This window comes from Zonotrichia albicollis, chromosome 18 (genome assembly GCF_047830755.1).
Source record: "Zonotrichia albicollis isolate bZonAlb1 chromosome 18, bZonAlb1.hap1, whole genome shotgun sequence".
Lineage (NCBI taxonomy): Eukaryota > Metazoa > Chordata > Aves > Passeriformes > Passerellidae > Zonotrichia > Zonotrichia albicollis.
The window spans coordinates 9,563,631-9,581,321 of NC_133836.1; the positions used below are offsets into that span (position 1 = coordinate 9,563,631).

Sequence of the window (17,691 nt, forward strand, 5' to 3'; positions counted from 1 at the left end):
CTCCTGTGCCCGCAGCCTGTGGGGGGACCCGGGCTCGGCTCCTTTTTTTGGGAGCTTTTTTTGTGCGGATGTTCGAGAGCTCCTTTCCCCCTCTAAAGAATATTTCGTTGGAAATGAACGATTTTCAAGGCAAAATGAGCTGGTAAAAGCATCAACCCGCAGGCCCTGTGGTGGCAGCCTGGCAGACACACACGGGGCAGGTAAACACGCCTGGCTGCACCCCAAAAATCCCAGGCAGGAACAAAACGAGCTCCTGAAATTTTCTCCAGCGGGGTGAAAACAGAAAATTTTTGTGCCCAAAACCACAGGACAGAGAAGCACGTATCAACAGGAGCTGTTGATATCCGTGGAAGGGGTATAAATCCATAGGATTGTATGGATGGAAGCACATGCGGGCTTATAAAAAAAATCAGATTTACCACACCGAGTACCACCCAAATATTCAGCCCTGATTCCTACTTTTGTTTGTGTGGAAAAGTTCTCCAGGGGAGATACCTGCTAGCCTCAGAATTAACTCCCTGACACTTCGGGAAGTGGGATAGGGCATCCCACTGCTCCCAGATATCGCTGATAACCCGCGGGGCTCTGCCCCTCCAAAAGCGATTTCTCTTCTGCACTCGGGTACCTCAGGGCCCTGAAGTTGCAGTTTGGGTTTAAACCCTCACCCAGACCTGGAACAAGAGGGGAAATGCTCATTTTTTTCTTTTCTATTCCTCCTGTGATAATTTTTTGATATTTAACATTTTCTGAACACACACACAAAAGAAATCTCAAGAACTCTTTGGGTTATTGATGTAATCTGTATTTTTCCCGCAGAGATAAAAATGGATTTTAGGATGCCCGTGATACCCGTCCAAGGCCGAGCCCACAGCCCTCTCCCGCCTCCCTGGGAGCGTCTCTTGCTCCCAAAATTCGCGGATAGCCGGGAATACAAAGGAAAATCTGGGAATCCCAGAGCGGCCGAGCTGCGCTGTCACCCAGCGTTATTCAGGGCAGGGGGCGAGAAAAGGGGGGAGAAACGGAAAATGGGGAAGAAAAAAGGAGAGAGGGATTGGGAAGGAGGAAAGAGAGAAAGAAAAATGAGTTGGAGAGAAAGGGAGGAAGAAATTGGGCCGGGATGAGGGAACTGGGGATGCCCTTGGGATCCCCCCTGCCCAGGGCTCCTCTGCTCGGGAGGGCGAGGGAAGGGAAAACACCCACAGGTGATGCTGCGAGGCTTTTTATCGGTGTCTGCCTCAAACCCTGCGGATCCGGCTCCTTTTGCCACCCCCTCAAGGTCAGGCAGGATCGCGGTCAGGGAGAGGCACGGGGAGCTGAACATTTCCCCTTTTTTGCCCCCATTTCGTTTCTTCCCAGGGAGAGAAGAGAGCGAAGGCCTTATCAGCTTTTATTTGCTCCTCGGGGCCGAGATAAGGCCCTGATTGACGCCCTGGTTGGAGCGGGGATCCCACCGACACCCCGTGCCAAAAATTCACCCACGATAATGGGCGCAAAGAGAAATTCAGCCCAATTCCCTCTGGACAACACTGGGGAAAACCTGGGGAGGGAGTGGTGGGGTCCTGTGTGCCCAGACTCCCCTCCCTGAGAGATTTTTCTCCCTTTTAGATCGCTTTTGCTCCATTAGGGATGGATTTGGGGATCCAGGAGGAAAAGGGATTTTCACCCCACGCGTGGGAGGTGCGGAAGGGCAGCGCCGTGCCCGCGCCTCGCCAAGCCAAGCCCTGCCTCTGCCCCGCTCCCTCTTTTTCATTTTCGTCACTGTTCTAAAGCCTGCAGCTCGCCTGGGAAATTAATGGGCTCAGGGAGGGGAAAAGGGTTTTAATTGTAAACTTTTTTTTTTTTTTTTAAGGTAGCCAGAAGGGCGGGAAAAAAAAAAAAAAAACCAACAAGCCAACAAAAACCAAATCCAAAACAGCCGAAACCACAAACTTTAAAAGAAAAACGCTATTCACCTGTAATTAAAAAAAAAAAAAATTAAAAAATAAAAAAGCTCGAGCCAGGTATCTACCCCCGAAGGCTCGTCTAAAGCAATTCTCCAGCACTAAATGCAGGATTTTGTAATGGAAATAATGACACCACAGAACTGTATTGGAGGGACTTTCATACAAATATTTTGTTGATACCAGCTCTCAGATCAATGCAGTCAGTCCCTGCCCCCATGGCTGAGGGGAAATAAAATAGGAAACAATTGGGTGAAAAACCCCAAAAAAACAAAACAAAACAAAAAAACCAAAAAAAAACCCCCAAAACCAAATAAGTGAATGGACAAAAATGCTTCCAGAGAGGAGGATTATTTTAAACACTTGTTTGCTCCCAGGTGCGTATTTCGCCAAAGAGAAAAGCGGCCAACAAAAGGGAAATAAAAGCAAAGAGAGAACTGGTCCGAGAGGGGAAGTAAATTATCTAAAAATGGAAAGGAAAAATAATAATCCCTGCTAGGAGGAAGCTGCTTTTCTCTGAAATTATGGCAAGGAGAAAAAAATTAGCGTTGGGAAGCCACAAGTGCTGATGTCTCTGTGCTTTACCAGCCGGGCGTCCCTGGGCAGGGCGGCCGCCGAGGAGCCGCGAGAGAAACGCAAAAACCTCCTCGGTTTGGTTCAGCCGACCCAAAAAGTGATTTTAAAGGGGTGTGGAGGGCGGGCGGGGGGAGAGCGAGTTCACGCTCGGCACTATTTCTTACTGCTGACACCTCGACCCCACTGCGAGCCGGCACCCCGGCCATCCATCCCCTTGCTGCGGCAAATCCCGCACGGAGAGAGCTGCGGGGACAGCCGGGGACACCCTGCCCGGGGCTGCGGGGACAGCCGGGGACAGCCAGGGACACCCTGCCCGGGGCTCCGGGGACAGCCAGGGACACTGTGCCCGGGGCTGCGGGGACAGCCGGGGACACCGTGCCCGGGGCTCCGGAGGGCCATGCGGGGCTCCAGAGCCGGGGCTCGCCGGGGCCGGGCAGTGCGGCCGGGGAGCTGAAAAACCGGGATCGAGCCCGGCAGGGCTGCACGGAAATCGGGGGGAAACAGCCACAAACCCGCCACCCCCACCCAGGTAAGTGCTGCACCGTGTTTGGGGCCGTGGCTGCTGGAAAATGCGGGGGAGTTGTATTTCTAGATAATATATAAATATATATTTATATATCTGTGGTGCATAGGCGGTGCATCCACGCCGATCCGCTCGCCCGCCTTCTGCTGGCGCGCAGATTTGCGCCCACTCCCACTGAGCTGTGAGGAGGGTGGGGGCACATTAAGGCTTGTGTGCACTCAAAAATCCCTCTTTAAACCCCGGGTAAAATGGAAATATCCATATAAAACCAAACAGCGGATGGGGCAGGGATGGCTCGAGCTGTTGGGCAAGTGTTGGTGAAGATCTCATCACCTGCACATCCACACAGGCGATTTTTGTGCTGTGCCTGGGGGTGTTCCCGTGCACAAACAGCCGCGTTTATCCACGAGGAACTCTTGGATCGCAGCACTCGTGCGGTCATACTGCTAGAGATACCAAATAAATAATATATGGAATAATGGGATATAAAATCGCTTAAAGGCTTGAGCGAAGAGGCATCGTGTGTGGGGGCGTTTGCAAATGGGGTGTCCGCACTCACGTCTGCACATCTGTGCCTAAATACCTGTATTTGCCTTAAATACCTGTTTTTGCCTTAAATAACTCTATTTCCCTTAAGAACCTGAATTTGCCTTAAATACCTGCATTTTTGGGTGGTTTTATCTGCATTCCTGCTTGTGCCGGTTCTGTGGCCCCTCATCCTCGCCGTTGCCATTCCCCGGCAGCAGCAGCAGCAGGATCCGCGCTGCTCCAGCCTCGGAGGCCGGGAGCAGGCAGGGACAGCGATTCCCATCCCTCGGGGCTGGCGGGGACCTCAGGGGACACCAGGAGGTGATGCCGGCTGCGGGGGAGAATATTGCAGTTCTCATTTTGCGTGGGGTCCTATCCTTTGGGCGCTCGGTGCCTGCTAAAGAACCATCCTCGGTGGGTTTTTCCCCTCTCTCAGGGTTTTTTCCTTCCATCCCGGACATTTGGCACGGCCAGATCCAACAAATGTGGCGCACCAGGGTTAAAGGGGTCTTTCCCTCCCTAACCCCCTTAATTTTAATTTTTTTCCTCCATCCTTGCTAGTGCTTTTCCAGCAGGCCTGGTTCATCCAGACCCCTCAAAGCTGGGCCCGGGGGGCTCAGGGCAGGGCTGGGGGTGCTGCCCCAGCCCCTCGGGCCGGGCAGGGCTGCGATGCCCGCTGGGAACTCACCTTGGCTCCCGCACCGCTCCTCGCTCTTCCTCGGCTGCTGCTCTTTAATTCCTCGCTCCCTGTTTCTCCTCCTCTCTTTTTCTGTAGGAGGGAAAAACGCTTTAGCACTTTTTTCTCTATATATGTATGTGCATTTTATTTTTTCCTTCTATTTTTTTCCTTTTATTTTTCCTTTTATTTTTCCTTTACTTTTTTCCTTTTATTTTTTAATTTTTAAAATTTGAGTGAAATCTTCCTGCTACCACCGCGTGTGCCTCCTAAAATTCCTCCAGATTAAAGGAGACCTGGGACACGGGGCAGCGCCAGCGGCATCTCTGGCTGCACTTGGAGTGATCTGGAGGGTTTTGATATTTTTTTTTTTCTCTCCTTGTCAATCTCATTTGGCAAATAATCGCCTGGACTTGCTACTTTTTTTTCTTTTTTTCCCTGTATTTTTTTATTTAATCAGAGCAAATAATTGGTTCCCGAAGCACACTTGAATCCGTGCAAATAACCAGGTTATCATTTACTATATATAGCCCAGCGTGCTTGCTTCCAGAGGCGCCTGAGCGTTCATTGGACAAGTTTCCTGCTCACTCTCACAGAATTATTTGTTTAGAAAAAGAAATTCAGCTGAATAATGCCAATCCCGTTGGATTATTTAAGTTGTGGTGAACAGGGAGTTTTGTTTCTGTTTTGCTCCTTTTCTGCTCAAGGATGAGGGGGTTTCCCTGACATTTCCAGCGGCTCAGTTCCTGCTAGGATATGCTATAAAACCCCTCACACCCGCATGTCTAAGTCTGCCTCGTGAATATCTATATTTATATATATAAACATACATCATATAGAGGTCGCACACACCCAGACACGGTTATTTTGCATTTCACCGAATGGGTTTCTTTTTGGGAAGAAAAAAAAAAAAAAAAGGCACAGGAATCTCCCTGATAGAGCTTTAAAAAGAGGAGAATAATACAAATTAACCTTCCATTACTGCTGCAGTCAACCATGACAGAATAGGCCAGTTGCGTGGTTGGTGACGTCTCCGTGTCCTATAGGAGCAAAGCTCGTGAGATAGCAGCTATCGCCTTGAACTCTCTTTATTTTATCGGAGTATGGCCGGTAATAAACAGTAATATTTAATTTGTCTGAGACCACAAACCGGCTTCGAGCTGGAAGGCTCCTCGCCTTGCCCTTCCAGTCCTGGGGGAGCCTGAATTTGCCGTTCTTTTTTTCCCCAGCTGCTTTCTTTTTTTTTTTTTTCTTTTTTTTTTTTTTTTCTTTCCCTCCTTGTCCACTCCTCCCCCCCCAACCTGCAGACGGAAATAAATTCGATTTATTTGCATCGTTTTCAACTTGTCTTCAAGGTGTTTGAGAGCTAGTTTGGCACTGGAGAGGTGAGTGCTTTTCTAGGCAGCGGCCGTGCTCGGGTTCGCCTCTTCCGAACTTCAGCATTTTCACTTCTCCCTTCCTTTCCGCCCAGGGGAGGGAAGCTATTTTTCTCTGCCAGAAACCTTTCTCCTCGTTGCTTTTGCTCGGTTTTTTTTTAAGGAAACCCCGCTGTCCTTTCGGGGATGCTGGCGGCACACGTGCGGTGCGGGCCGGCCGCGCTCCCCGCGTGTTTCCGCGGCTTTCCCGCACCTCCTGCCCGCCTTTCCCGCTGCCTTTCCCCGCTTTTCCCTCGGGTTTGCACCGCTCGGAGCAGAGCCCAGGCCAGGGAAAGGCTCCTCGGAGCCCTCGCTCGCCCCAGGCCGGGGCTCCCTCGCCGCTTTCCCCGCAGGGCAATGAGCGCCCGCTTTGCTGCCTGGTTTATTTGTGTTTGGAAGCACTGCACGGCTCGTTTCTCCTCGAAAAATAATGAAATATGGGACAAGCTTGGCTCTGTTTGTTTAAGTAGCATTCTCTGGCTTATTCTCTGCGGCTACAAGTGCAGTTATTTTATTATTCTTATTTGCGAGCGTTTACTGTTGGCTGTTTCTTCTCAAGTAGCTGCTGGGACTGGCGTGCACATGGGAAGGGTTTGGGAGATGCCAAACTTCATCCGCAGCCGCGCCCCCCTCCCCGAGAGCCGCTCAGAGCCCCCAGACCTTCCCCTTCCTCACCTCAAACTTTCAGAGGGCTCCGGTGTTATCGCGCCCTGCGAGGGTGGATTTGCTGAAAATTTCTTCGAAACGCCAAAAAAACAACAACAACAAAAAGAGAAATTGTCTGAGAGGCAGAAAAGAGTGAGGGATCTTTTTTTTTTTGGATGGGACAGAGCGGCGAGCAGAAGGTGGGGGCAGCAGCAGGAGGAGGAGGAGGAGAAGGGTGGGCAGAGCAGATCAGAACCATGCCATTTATTCCGAGTCTTATCAAAAATCCGCCTCGCCAATCTGGTTCTCTTCAGCCTGCAGAATGCGACAGGGAGGCTGTTTACCCTGCGCTGACCTATTCAACTTTACCCTCCCAATAATACATTAAAAAAAAAAAAAAAAAAAGAAAGAGAGAGAGCGAAGGAAGATGCAGATAAACCCGCAGCCCCTCTCCACGCTGACGGCTTGATTATTTGAGCTCCGGGGGGCTGCGGCCCTCGGTCGTGGCAGCACGGCCAGGGGTGAGGAAGAGGATGGCAAAGGGCAGGGGAAGGAGCCTGGATGCGGCCACAAGCGGGGACAAGGGACACAGCCCCGCGCACACAGCCCGGGGCCTCGGTGCCGCCGCGCCGCTGTTTTTGGGGGATGCACTCATTAGGAAAATCTATTTTAGGGGAACACCCCGCACCCCCCAATAAAAGGCCTCTGTGAGCAGCAGCAAATTTCGAGCCGGGTTTAAATCCACACCTCCGGGCTGCCTGTGAGGGCGGGAGGGGGAACTGGGGGTGGTGCGAGGTTAGCTCGGCCAGCGGTTTATTTAGGGCTGGGGGGGCAGGATATTCCCAGCCGCTGAATTTTCTCTTTGGTTGGGAGAGATGGATGGAGGAGGGAGGGAGGGAAGGAGGGAGGGAGCGGGGAAGGAGGTAAAGGAGAGGGGGAGGGTTGCTGGGGAGTTTGATGATTGTCTTTGTGCCTTGTTCTTGTTTGCCGGCCAGAAAAATAGGCTGGAAAAGGAGGTTTGGGGGGGAGGGGGCGGGAGGGAGGGCTGTGGGAGAGGGAGTCTCTCCGGAGCAGGATCCCAGCTGGTTGGGCAGCGGGTCCCGGCACTTGGCGAGCGGAGCTGGACGAGCCCACGTCACCTCCGCGCTGCGCTCGGCTCCTCCGCGCCCCGCGCCCGGCTCCGCGCACGGCGGCAGCGCCGCGAACCTGCCCGGAGGAGCGGGGCTCGCCCGCCGCCAGAAACTTTTTTCTTCTTCTTTTTTTCCGAGAGGGTGCTGCTTTCTTTTTCCGCTCTTTCGCCCTCTCGCGCTCTCTCTCTCTTTTTTATTTTTAATTTTTTTGAAATGATTATTTTTAATTTTTAAATTATTTTTAGCTGGGCAGCAGCGAGAGTGCGCTGGGGAGAACTGCATCAGATCAGGCTGAGAAAAGGGTGGGGGTGGGGGCATTATCTTGGTCTCAGGATCCTTTCTAGCGCGTCTGACAACCTGGAAGTGTTTGGAGAGAGCAGGAGAGAGAGAGAGAGAGAAGCAGGCTTGCATTGGATAGATTTTTTTCTTCCAGGCTGTGTTTTCACATGCTGATCCGCAAATATAAATAAATAAAAGGAAATATGCACACGAGAAGCCTGATCCCATTGTAATTTCCATTGCAAACGGGGGAAATAGAGCCACACATTATATATGTGGAGATGCATTGATTGCATGGAACTCAACGAGCAAGGTAACGGCTCTTGCATTGCCATGTCTGTCCGTCGGGCTCGGTCTGTCCGTCCGTGTGTGCGGGTGCGTGAGCGAGGCACAGCGAGAGCGGGGGCACCGCGAGGCCTCGGCAGCGGCGGGGAAAGCAGCGGGGGCTGCTCTGCCCAGCGCTCCTCGGGCTCGGGGAGGGCCAGGAACAAAAGCAGAGGGTGGTGATTTCATTTATTTTATTTTATTTTATAAAATGTCCCCCCTCCTTCTGCTTTTTCCTCCCGCAAACCCCACTCGGTGCTACTTTAGCAAAGGGAGATGCATTTTTCATCCAGCCACCGCGGCCTGGTTCTGTCAAGCTCCATTTCTTCTCAGAAGCTCTTTTAAGGGGAAAAAAAAATAAGAAAAAAGAAATTAGAAGCCACGGATCGCCAAATGCTCTGAGTTGTGGGGTTATTTTTTTGTCGTCACACCTTCTGTTTTTAAAATTATGAATATTTTTATATCTGCTTAATTATGTCTGGGCGTGGAGAATATCGAGGAGGCTTTGCTGGGCTGGGCTGCGCTGCCATGGCTGGGTCCCTCTTTGTTTTAATAAACATGCTTTAGGGTTTTTTATTATTATTTTCCCTCGCTCTACCCCCTAACCTTTCCAGCTCTGAGGAAACCATAGCTCCAAGCTGGAGGGAAATCGATTAAAAAATGCATAAGCGGCGCTTCCCAAAGCAAGGAAAAAAACCCAAACAAACAAGACAGCTCAACAGTCCAGGAGAAAAAAAAAAAAAAAAAAAAAAAAAAAAGGAGGAGGAGGAGGGGAAGAGAAAAGCCTTAAATGGTCCCTGGAGCTGCGGCTCTGCCCCCGCGGGCTGGGCCCGGGCCCGGCTCCCGCAGCGCCCCGCGCACTTTCCGCGCTCTCGCTTCGCCCTCGGCTCCGGAGCCGAGAAAAAACCTTTGGGAAGAGAGGGAAGGAGGGAGGGACGGGCACGGGCCGTGCCTGCAGGAGCTGCAGCTCCAGGGGTGCGGACCTGGGGTCCCCTCGCTTTTTGGCCTTTTAAATTATAAATCCGTCCGTGGGTGCGTTCCCCACCACTAGCGGGGGAGATAATTTTCTCCCCCCTCCCTTCCACTCCCAATTTTCCTTCGCTTTTAAAGGAGAATTGCCTTTTTCTCGCTCTCGCTGCTTGATTTTGAACAGCTTTCAAATATCGTTGCAGGGCGAAGAACTCATTTAAAAACATTCTCATGTATTTAAACCCAATATTGCCTCCATATGGTTGGCCTTTCAAAACTGAATCCCCTTCATTGAAACATGCAAGAAATATTTTTTTAAAGCAGCAAAAACTCCAAGCTCCTTAAAAACAATAAAAACCTAACAGATAATTCAATGGCTTTTATCTTTTTGGGGTTTTTGTGTGTGTGTGTGTGTGTTGCTATGAAACTTTTACCATTCCTGATAGAGCCTTTAAAACTAAGTAAAAATACAGTTTTAAAACTCACTGCGGTTACTCACATCAGATGTTAACCTTGTAATTTTTAAGCTCGTTTTCTCTGCTGGTGCAGTTTATCCTAAATGTTCTGGCTTAGTCCACTCCAACCAAAGTTCCACACCCCGTTCACCAGCTCGAGTCCTCGTTACCTCGCACAGCGTTTGTCCGATTGATTTATTTGCATTTTATATTGTGATTTTTCTCGTCCATCCTTTACTTCTCTTGTAACTGCCCGGGTTAAGAGAAGAACAGGCTTTTAAAATTTTTCCTGCTTTATAAGAGGTGCAAAAAGTTGAATTTTCCTTGGGAATTGGGTGCTAGAAGTGGCCTCGTGTGTCAGCGGTGTTTTCCTGCTCCAAACCGGAGCGGGATGAACGCTTCCCCTTCCCTGGGAGCAAAGTTGGGACTTTCAACCCCCGGGCCGCAGCGAGCCGGGTGGAATTGGAGGTGGCCAAGACTCTGGAGGTCGGGGGATCCGAGGTGGGGGCTCCAGAGCCGTTTGTGCCACTCGCTGCTCGTTCCGCAGCCCCTCGGGTGCTGCCAGGCAGCCCTAAAAACGCGCTGTTTACCTTTTCCAAAAAGATGCATTCAATAATACCGCCTCCCCCTTCCCCTCCCTCCCCACACCCCCCCGAGCCCCCCCCAAATCCTATCATCCCTTGCGGGCTGCGATAATAAATAAAAGTCTTTATTTCTCCCTCTCCCAAAGTTAAAGGGCCTTGTGAGTGTTAAAGTGAGTGTTGGGATGGTCGGGGCAGCCCCGGCCGGCGCTGCTCTCGCTCGGAGCCACCCCGCCCGATCAAAATCTATCTTTTATTAAACGTCAGCATTGACTTGTGCGTCTCTTATCTCTGCTCTCTCCCGACGTGTGCCTGCAGTGGGGGATTCGGCGAAGGAAGCTCGTAACATGGCGGATAGCGAGGAAGGCTTCGGGCTGCCCAGCACGCCGGCCGATGCGGAGGCCAAGGAGCTGCAGGCCGAGGGCAAGCAGGACACGCAGCTGGGCAACACCAGCAAGTCACCCACCTCACCCCAGGCAGCCTTCACCCAGCAGGTAAGCGCCCATTCTGCTCTCCTTGCACCCCATCCCTGTTCCTTTCGCTGGTTTGCCCCTTTCCCACCCCATCCCTTTCTATTCGCCCCATCCCTGTTCCATTCGCTCACCGCCCCTTTTCCCCCCATCCCTGTTCCATTCGCTCATTGCCCCTTTTCCACCCGATCCCTGTATCATTCGCTGGTTTCCCCCTTTTCCACCCCACCCCTGTTCTATTCGCTCCTTTCCCCCTTTTCCCCCATCTCTGTTCCATTCTCTCATTCACCCTTTTTCCCCCATCCCTGTTCCATTCGCTCGTTTCCCCCTTTCCCACCCCATCCCTGTTCCATTCCCCCTTTTCCCCGCGGTTTGCCCCCTCCCCAGCAGGGGTTGGGTGAATTTAGGCCCCACGCGTGGGCAAAGCCTTGCCTGGCCGTGGGCTCACCCTCCTGCCGTGTTATTTGAGGTCGTGCTCCAGCGCCGAAGCTGCGGGGATGTGCCCGGGAGAGTTTTGGGGGTGTGGAGGAGCAGGAGGGGAGCAGGACCCCAAAACACAGCGAGGGGAGCCCGGCCTGCAGCGGCACCCCCACACCCACCAGTGTCCGTGCCCGAGTGGGCAAATGCACGGGCGAGAGCCCACAGGGCGGAGATGCCTTTATATTTATATATAAATGTGTATATTTTGTACATACCCACATCTGTGCACCCTCGGACCCCCGGGCGGACACAGCGGGCACTCAGCGCAGGCTGAGCCACCCGTGGGCACCCCCAGAGAGACACTTGGGGGGTCCCTGGTGCCCTCCCTCAGCCCTGGCCCCCCTGGCGCTGTGTGGGCTCCGTGCTCCGAGCCAGCCCTCGGCTTCTCCCCGCGCTGGGAGCCCTGGGAGGGAAGGGGAGAAATGCGGGGAAAGGAGATTTGCACCGCGGTCTCTGCTGTGGGGTCCCCCGGCAGCATCCCCGATGGACTCCGCTGCCCATGGGGTGGGCAGAAGGCTCGGCAGGGCCAGGGTGGGCACCGGGGGTGTTTGGAAAGCGACCCCCGAGGTCTGAGGGACTTTTTTAGCGAGGGGAGAAGCGTTTGGTTCGGCCGCGGGTGTCCCCTGTGCCTCCCAGCCCGGCTGCAGGGATGTGCTGTCGTCCCTACGATGGCATCGAGACAATCAGGGCCCGAGGGGAGCAGGGTGACAGCCACGCCGCTCTGGCCTGTAAATCACTTGCGGGACGGTGTCAATTCCCTCCGCTTGGCTCTGGGAGCAGCCGGGCGGGGATTTCTCCGGGAGGATGCGGTGGGAGCCGGCTCAGGGGCTCTCTGCCCGCAGGACCCCGCTCCAGGCCTGCCCTGAGCGGCATTCCGGGGATCTGGCCTGCAAATCCCTCCGGTCTGCAAACCCCTCCGGCCCGCAAACCCCTCCGGCCTGCAAACCCTCCGTCCTTCAAACCCCTCCGGCCTGCAAACCCTGCGGCCGGCTTTGGGCAGGATTATCCCGGGAGTGCCCCGAGCTCGGCCCGCAGAGCCCGGCCTTCCCCGGCCAGCTCCCGGCTGGGCCGTGCGGAGCCATGCGGGGCCCGGCTGCCCTCGGGGCTGTCCCCGCTCCCCTCAGGGCTGTCCCTGCTCCCCTCGGGGTTGTCCCCGTGGCTCTCGGGTTTGTCCCCGCTTCCCTCGCGGCTGTCCCCGCTTCCCTCGGGGTTGTCCCTGCTCCCCTCGGGGCTGTCCCCGCTGCCCTTGAGGTGACGCTCTGTGCCTCCCCGCTCCGCAGGGCATGGAGGGCATCAAGGTGTTTTTGCACGAACGCGAGCTGTGGCTGAAGTTCCACGAGGTGGGCACGGAGATGATCATAACCAAGGCCGGCAGGTAAGAGCAGAGGGACTCCGCGGTGCCCTCGGTGTTTGCAGGGACGGACAGGGGGACACCCCAGCCTGGATGGGGACACCGGGCACCTCCCTGATCCGGGGACGGTCACACCTCTGGTGTCCGTGTGTGTGTGTGTGTGCCACTGGCCGGCCGTGCAGAGCCCTCCCTGCCTGCAGAGAGGCGGCAGAAATTGTTTCTTCTGGCTTCTTTCTCAACCAGAACAGTTGGGTCATTAATTCCGACTTCAGGCCTTTGGAAACTTTCCAGGCGAACGCGAGTTGCAACCACTTGGCCAAAAAGCAAACTTTGTTTAGAGCAGCTCGCTGGGCCATATTATTATTATTATTATTATTATTATTATTATTATTATTATTATTATTATTATTATTATTATTATTATTATTATTATTATTGATGCAATTTGGCTGTTCTGCTTGCCCCCCAAAGTTTTATGCCATTTTACAGAGTTTTTTCATTTATTTCTGCTCACTCTGGAGAGAATATTCCCATCTCAGCCACTTCACCCCTTTTAAAAGTCTGGGCGGTCTTAAGCTACTGTTTATAGAGAGATAAAAAAGCTGTTTAGATGCAGAGATAGATGCGTCCGCAAATAAATATCATGTGGGTGTGTTTCTGTGCGGGTGTTTATCTGCGTGGGTGTGCGGCAAAATATGAAGCCTTGCAAATCCAACTTTATTGGGGTTTAATCGATTCCATGACCGGCCGTGTAAACCTGATCCGCAGATATTTATATGCGGACGAGGGTATTTTTGAGGGGATTTAACATTATCCTGCATATTAACGTGGTGGAGGGTTGTTAAATTGAAGAGTGGCCAGCGAGACGCAGTAAAAAAGTCTCTCCAGTCCTATCAACAAATTGGGGGCAGCCCGAGGGAGGATTTTTCGTTGTGATTTTCAATTAGAATTCTTGGATAAAAAGGAAAAAAAGCCTCCACGTGTAGGAATAGTTTCAGATTGTAGGGATGCAATCAACAGGGCAGAATGAAACTTTCGTTTTGCTCTGTCAGCTGGTATTTGTTGTATTTGCCTGAAGAGGGAGGAGGAAAATAAATATCGAGCTGGTTGGGTAAAGTTTTAGCGAATAGATCTTGCCTTCTTCTTGAACCTCGCTGCTGCAAAAATGGATTTGAGAGGGGTTTGTGGCCAAGGGGACATGGGATGGAGTCGGGGTTGGGATGTCCCGATAAAAACCCCGGTTCACAGGGACAAAAAAAAATAAATTCCAACTCCGAAGGGAGACAGAAACCACCTTGCAGAAATTTCAAACAAAAATCTCTGTGGACAGAGATCTCATCTGGAGGGCAATAAAAGAGACATTTACAGGCAGGGCTCGAGGGGAGATGCGGGCTCGGTTTCCTTATTTACATCACTGCCCGTGGTTCTCGTTCAAGTCCCTGGTCACGCTGCTCAGGTGTTTTCCATGGAGTTACAGATTAATCTCCAGCTGGAATTTGGTTTCTTCTCCCTTAAAGAGTTTAAGTTCAACACTCGCTTCCTTCGTTGGGCGCTTTTCGCCCCCCCCCCCACAACTTTTTAGAGCCGAATTAAAGCCCAGCCCAGGTGCCCCACGGCAGCGATAAGATCCCGAGCCTCGGAGAAGAGCGCGGTATTTTTAGAGGTGTGGGACTTTTCTTTTTTTTGGATTTTTTTTTTGTTGTTTATGCGTGTTTTAAGTCCAGGGCTCCATTTTCATCTGCTTTATTTTTAAATATTTGGAAAGCTCGAACTAAAATAACAGCAGTGGTTTAAGTGCCTGCCTTGCAGTAATGGAAAATATTTCTAAAAGCCCCTGCTTTGTGTGTATCCGAGGGTTTCCAAGGATTTGTCAGGTGTGTTTGCTGCTGTCTCGGGGTGATTGCACGGCTGTTCACGGATTTTCTCTTCCACCTGAGTGTGTGCAGGTTTTTTGCTCCCTATCTGTCCCCTAGAACCTCGAGGTGTTCATATAAATTTCTTTAAAATGTTTATATTTCTATATATGTAATATATGAGAACATATTTCTATAAACATATACATTTATAGAAAGATATATAAATATAATTTTTATAGGAGTATCTATATTGTAACTTTTAAAATAAAACTTTTTTTTTTGGCAAATTTCCTCTCCTGTTCCAGCGGTTTATGGAGGGAGGGAAGTAACTTGCTTCCAAAAGTTCTCACGCTCAGATTTGTTCCAAAAAACGGAGATTCAAAACTTTGGTGAAAGAAATAATTAGTAAAAATACGAATAGATTAACAGATACACGAGGAAGTGAATAAACAAAGCCGCCAGCCTCGAAATTCCGATTTTGCTTTGATAAATCACCCGGTTTGCCTGGATGGGACCCAGCACCACCCAAACCTGTCCCATACACCAAGGGGACGGTGGGGAAGATGCACCTGGGACCGGGGTTTAACCCTTTTGTTAAATGTTAAATGTTCCCTCCAGTGTCTCCTCCTCGCACACACGAAACCACCCTGGCAAACTTTGTTTTTTCACTTATATTTATTTATTTATTTCTTCAACAGGCGAATGTTCCCCAGCTACAAAGTGAAGGTCACTGGACTCAATCCAAAGACGAAGTACATCCTGCTGATGGATATTGTACCGGCGGATGACCACAGATACAAATTCGCGGATAACAAATGGTAGGCACGCCTGGGGGGACAGGGACGAGACCTCTGGGGCTGCCCGAGGTGGGAGAAATCCTTCAATCAGCGGCTCGTCCTTCTTTTTCCGTGCAAAATGTTGGGCTGCAGGAGCCTCACCTGGGCGTAGTAGGGTGTTACCACAGCCCCTGGGACAAAAATGCATCCAAAAAAGGGGAAAACAGCAGGAATTCTGTCGCAATTAACGAATCCTGTTTGACGATGAAATTATTCGCTATTCTGGAGCTGATGGTTTAATTATATAAAGGAAGGGAATATCGCCGGGCAGGAAAATTTTTAGGATTGATTCTTTGCTCCTGGCCGCAATTAGGGAAAGGGGGAAGGATGGGGTTAAACGGGCGAGCGGCGAGAGCCATCTCCGACGGGAAAGGTGCCAGAGAGCTCAGTAATTCCCCGAGCCAGCCGTGCTGGAAATGCCTTTTCTCCTTCTCCCCGGCGCGGGGTACCTGGGTGCGAGGGGACGGAGGGGCAGCTGGAACCCACGGGAGGGCATGGACGGGAGCAGGAGCCCCAAGAGGGGATGGCCGGGAGAGGGAACCCCAAGAGGGGACTGAAGGGAGCAGGAGCCCCAGGAAGGGACAGACGGGGAGCAGGAGCCCACGGGAGAAGATAGGAGGGAGCGGGAGCCCCAGGAGGGGACAGATGGGGAGCAGGAACCCCAAGAGAGGATGGACGGGGAGCAGGGGCCCCAAAAGGGGATGTCTGGGAGTAGGAACCCCAAGAGGGGATAGATGGGGAGCAGGAGCCCACGGGAGGGGACGGATGGGAATAGAAACCCCAAGAGGGACAGACGGGGAGCAGGAGCCCCAGAAGAGGATGGCCGGGAGCAGGAGCCCTAGGAAGGGACAGATATCCCAAGAGGGGATGGATGGGGGAGCAGGAGCCCACAAGAGGGGACTGAAGGGAGTAAGAACCCCAGGAAGGGACAGACGGGGAGCAGGAGCCCCAGGAGGGGATGGCCGCGAACAGGAGCCCCGAACGGGGACTGAAGGGAGCAGGAGCCCAGGGGAGGGGACTGAAGGGAGCAGGAGCCCACGGGCTGTCCCCAGGCGGCCGCAGCCCAGCCCCGTGTCCCCCGCAGGTCGGTGACAGGCAAGGCAGAGCCGGCCATGCCCGGCAGGCTGTACGTGCACCCCGACTCCCCCGCCACCGGAGCGCACTGGATGAGGCAGCTGGTTTCCTTCCAGAAGCTCAAACTCACCAACAACCACCTGGACCCCTTCGGACATGTAAGTGCCGCCGCTGGGACAAGGGCACCGTGCTGTCCCCTGTCACCGAGGCCGTGCCAGTGTCACCCACACTCAAACCCAGGGTGCTGGGGTGTTATTCAACCCTGGGAGAGCGGGGTGAACCCCACTGAGGACCCCCCAAAAATAAAAGGCTTAAATAAAGCCAAAAATGAACCTTAAATTTCGTGGGAATTGATGGCGGACCCCCGGGGCCTGGAGTTGGCGAGTGGGTGAAACTTTCCCGGCTTCACTGAGAATTTGGTCACTCGGATTTTTATCGCATGGGGAGTTCCCCAATCGTTAAAATCCGCCCGCTGCCTCCGGGAATTTGCCTAACAGGTAAAATCAATCAGGCATAATTAGCGGAGGAAATAGGACCTAAAACGATGTGGATCCTCGATCAGGAAGTAAAAAAAAAAAAAAGAAAAAGAAAAAGTAACAATAATTAAGGACAATTAGAGAAATTGAAGTCCCGCTAGAACTTCTTGGGCATTAAAAAAGTCTTTGTGAGACTCGTGGGGCCGTGAAAATTTGTATGAATTCTGCAGCCAGGAACAGCCCTCCTTCGAAGGTCTCCAAAGATGTGAGTTCCTCTGAGCAAATATATATGAATAAAATATATATATGTGTGTATATATATATATAAAACATATAATTGAACGAATATGTGACTCCAGACCCCGCCAGCCCTTTCCAAGAGTGGATTTTTCTCCAGTCTCGTTTCAACACTTCAGTTTCATTTTTTCCAAGCTGTTTTTTTTTCTTCTTCTTCGCTTTTTAATGATAAATTTTGTGCTATTAAATCCTCGCCCACGTGGTAGCCAAGAAGTGAGAGGGCTTTAGGGGAGAGGAGCCAGCAGAGTCCCGAGCCCACCCTAATGCTGAGCATCATTTACAAGCGCTCCTTTGCACCTCCATTTGCGGGGCTTGATTTCCTTGTTCTTTTTATAATTCGAATTTTATTTTAATTCTAATGGAGCTGCTGCAGAAGGGGTTTGCAGGAGCTGCTTCCCAGGGATCAGGAATTTTCCTGCGGGAACAGGGAGGGAAGCAGCGCAGCCAGGGGAACCCATCCCAGCCCCGGGGGTGCTTTTGGGGATCCGGGGGGGGATCCGGCCCGGGGGGAAGGGGCCAGGCATCCCCGCTGGGAACAGGCGGCTCTGGGGAAAAAGTCCCTCCAAACAAACCCAAGACGCTGAAGGGACAATAAGGGACTTCAGAGGAGGAGCTGCGCCAGGAGCCTCTCAATTAGAGTCGCTGTAATGAAATTAAAAACCATTAGATCGTTCACCGTTGATGTCTACGACTTTCCTGGATGTCAAAGCAATTTGCTTAAACCCCCGGGACGGGGGAGGCGGCGGCGGGACGCGCTGCGTCTCGCTGTCGCCAGGGTCCGGCAGTCATTATCGGGCCCGAGCGGCCCCC

At 52.2% G+C, this 17,691-nt stretch overlaps 1 protein-coding gene and 1 long non-coding RNA gene across 4 annotated transcripts in view; one reads left to right on the forward strand and one right to left on the reverse strand.

Annotated features, from left to right (window-relative positions):
- Positions 1 to 789: 789 nt before the first annotated feature.
- On the reverse strand, positions 790 to 6,545 carry LOC141731151 (uncharacterized). Of its 2 annotated transcripts, none has more exons than XR_012583084.1 (4): positions 6,334 to 6,545; positions 4,256 to 4,336; positions 3,699 to 3,964; positions 790 to 970 (listed from the first exon to the last, which is right to left on the reverse strand). It is a non-coding gene; the product is annotated as an uncharacterized LOC141731151 (long non-coding RNA). The 2 variants fall into 2 exon arrangements; XR_012583083.1 differs by having other exon boundaries at positions 3,699 to 3,898; positions 6,334 to 6,544.
- The window catches only part of TBX5 (T-box transcription factor 5), a 42,280-nt gene continuing 30,112 nt past the window's right edge, over positions 5,524 to 17,691 (forward strand). Inside the window, exons 1-5 of one of the 2 annotated variants that reach the window (XM_074554317.1) lie at positions 5,524 to 5,628; positions 10,360 to 10,535; positions 12,272 to 12,366; positions 14,897 to 15,016; positions 16,119 to 16,266. In XM_074554317.1, the coding sequence (XP_074410418.1) occupies positions 10,389 to 10,535; positions 12,272 to 12,366; positions 14,897 to 15,016; positions 16,119 to 16,266 (510 nt within the window). In that variant the 5' untranslated portion in view covers positions 5,524 to 5,628; positions 10,360 to 10,388. Of the gene's footprint in view, positions 5,629 to 7,403; positions 8,026 to 10,359; positions 10,536 to 12,271; positions 12,367 to 14,896; positions 15,017 to 16,118; positions 16,267 to 17,691 lie in introns of those variants that run through there. The other variant, XM_074554316.1, reaches the window with a different exon arrangement.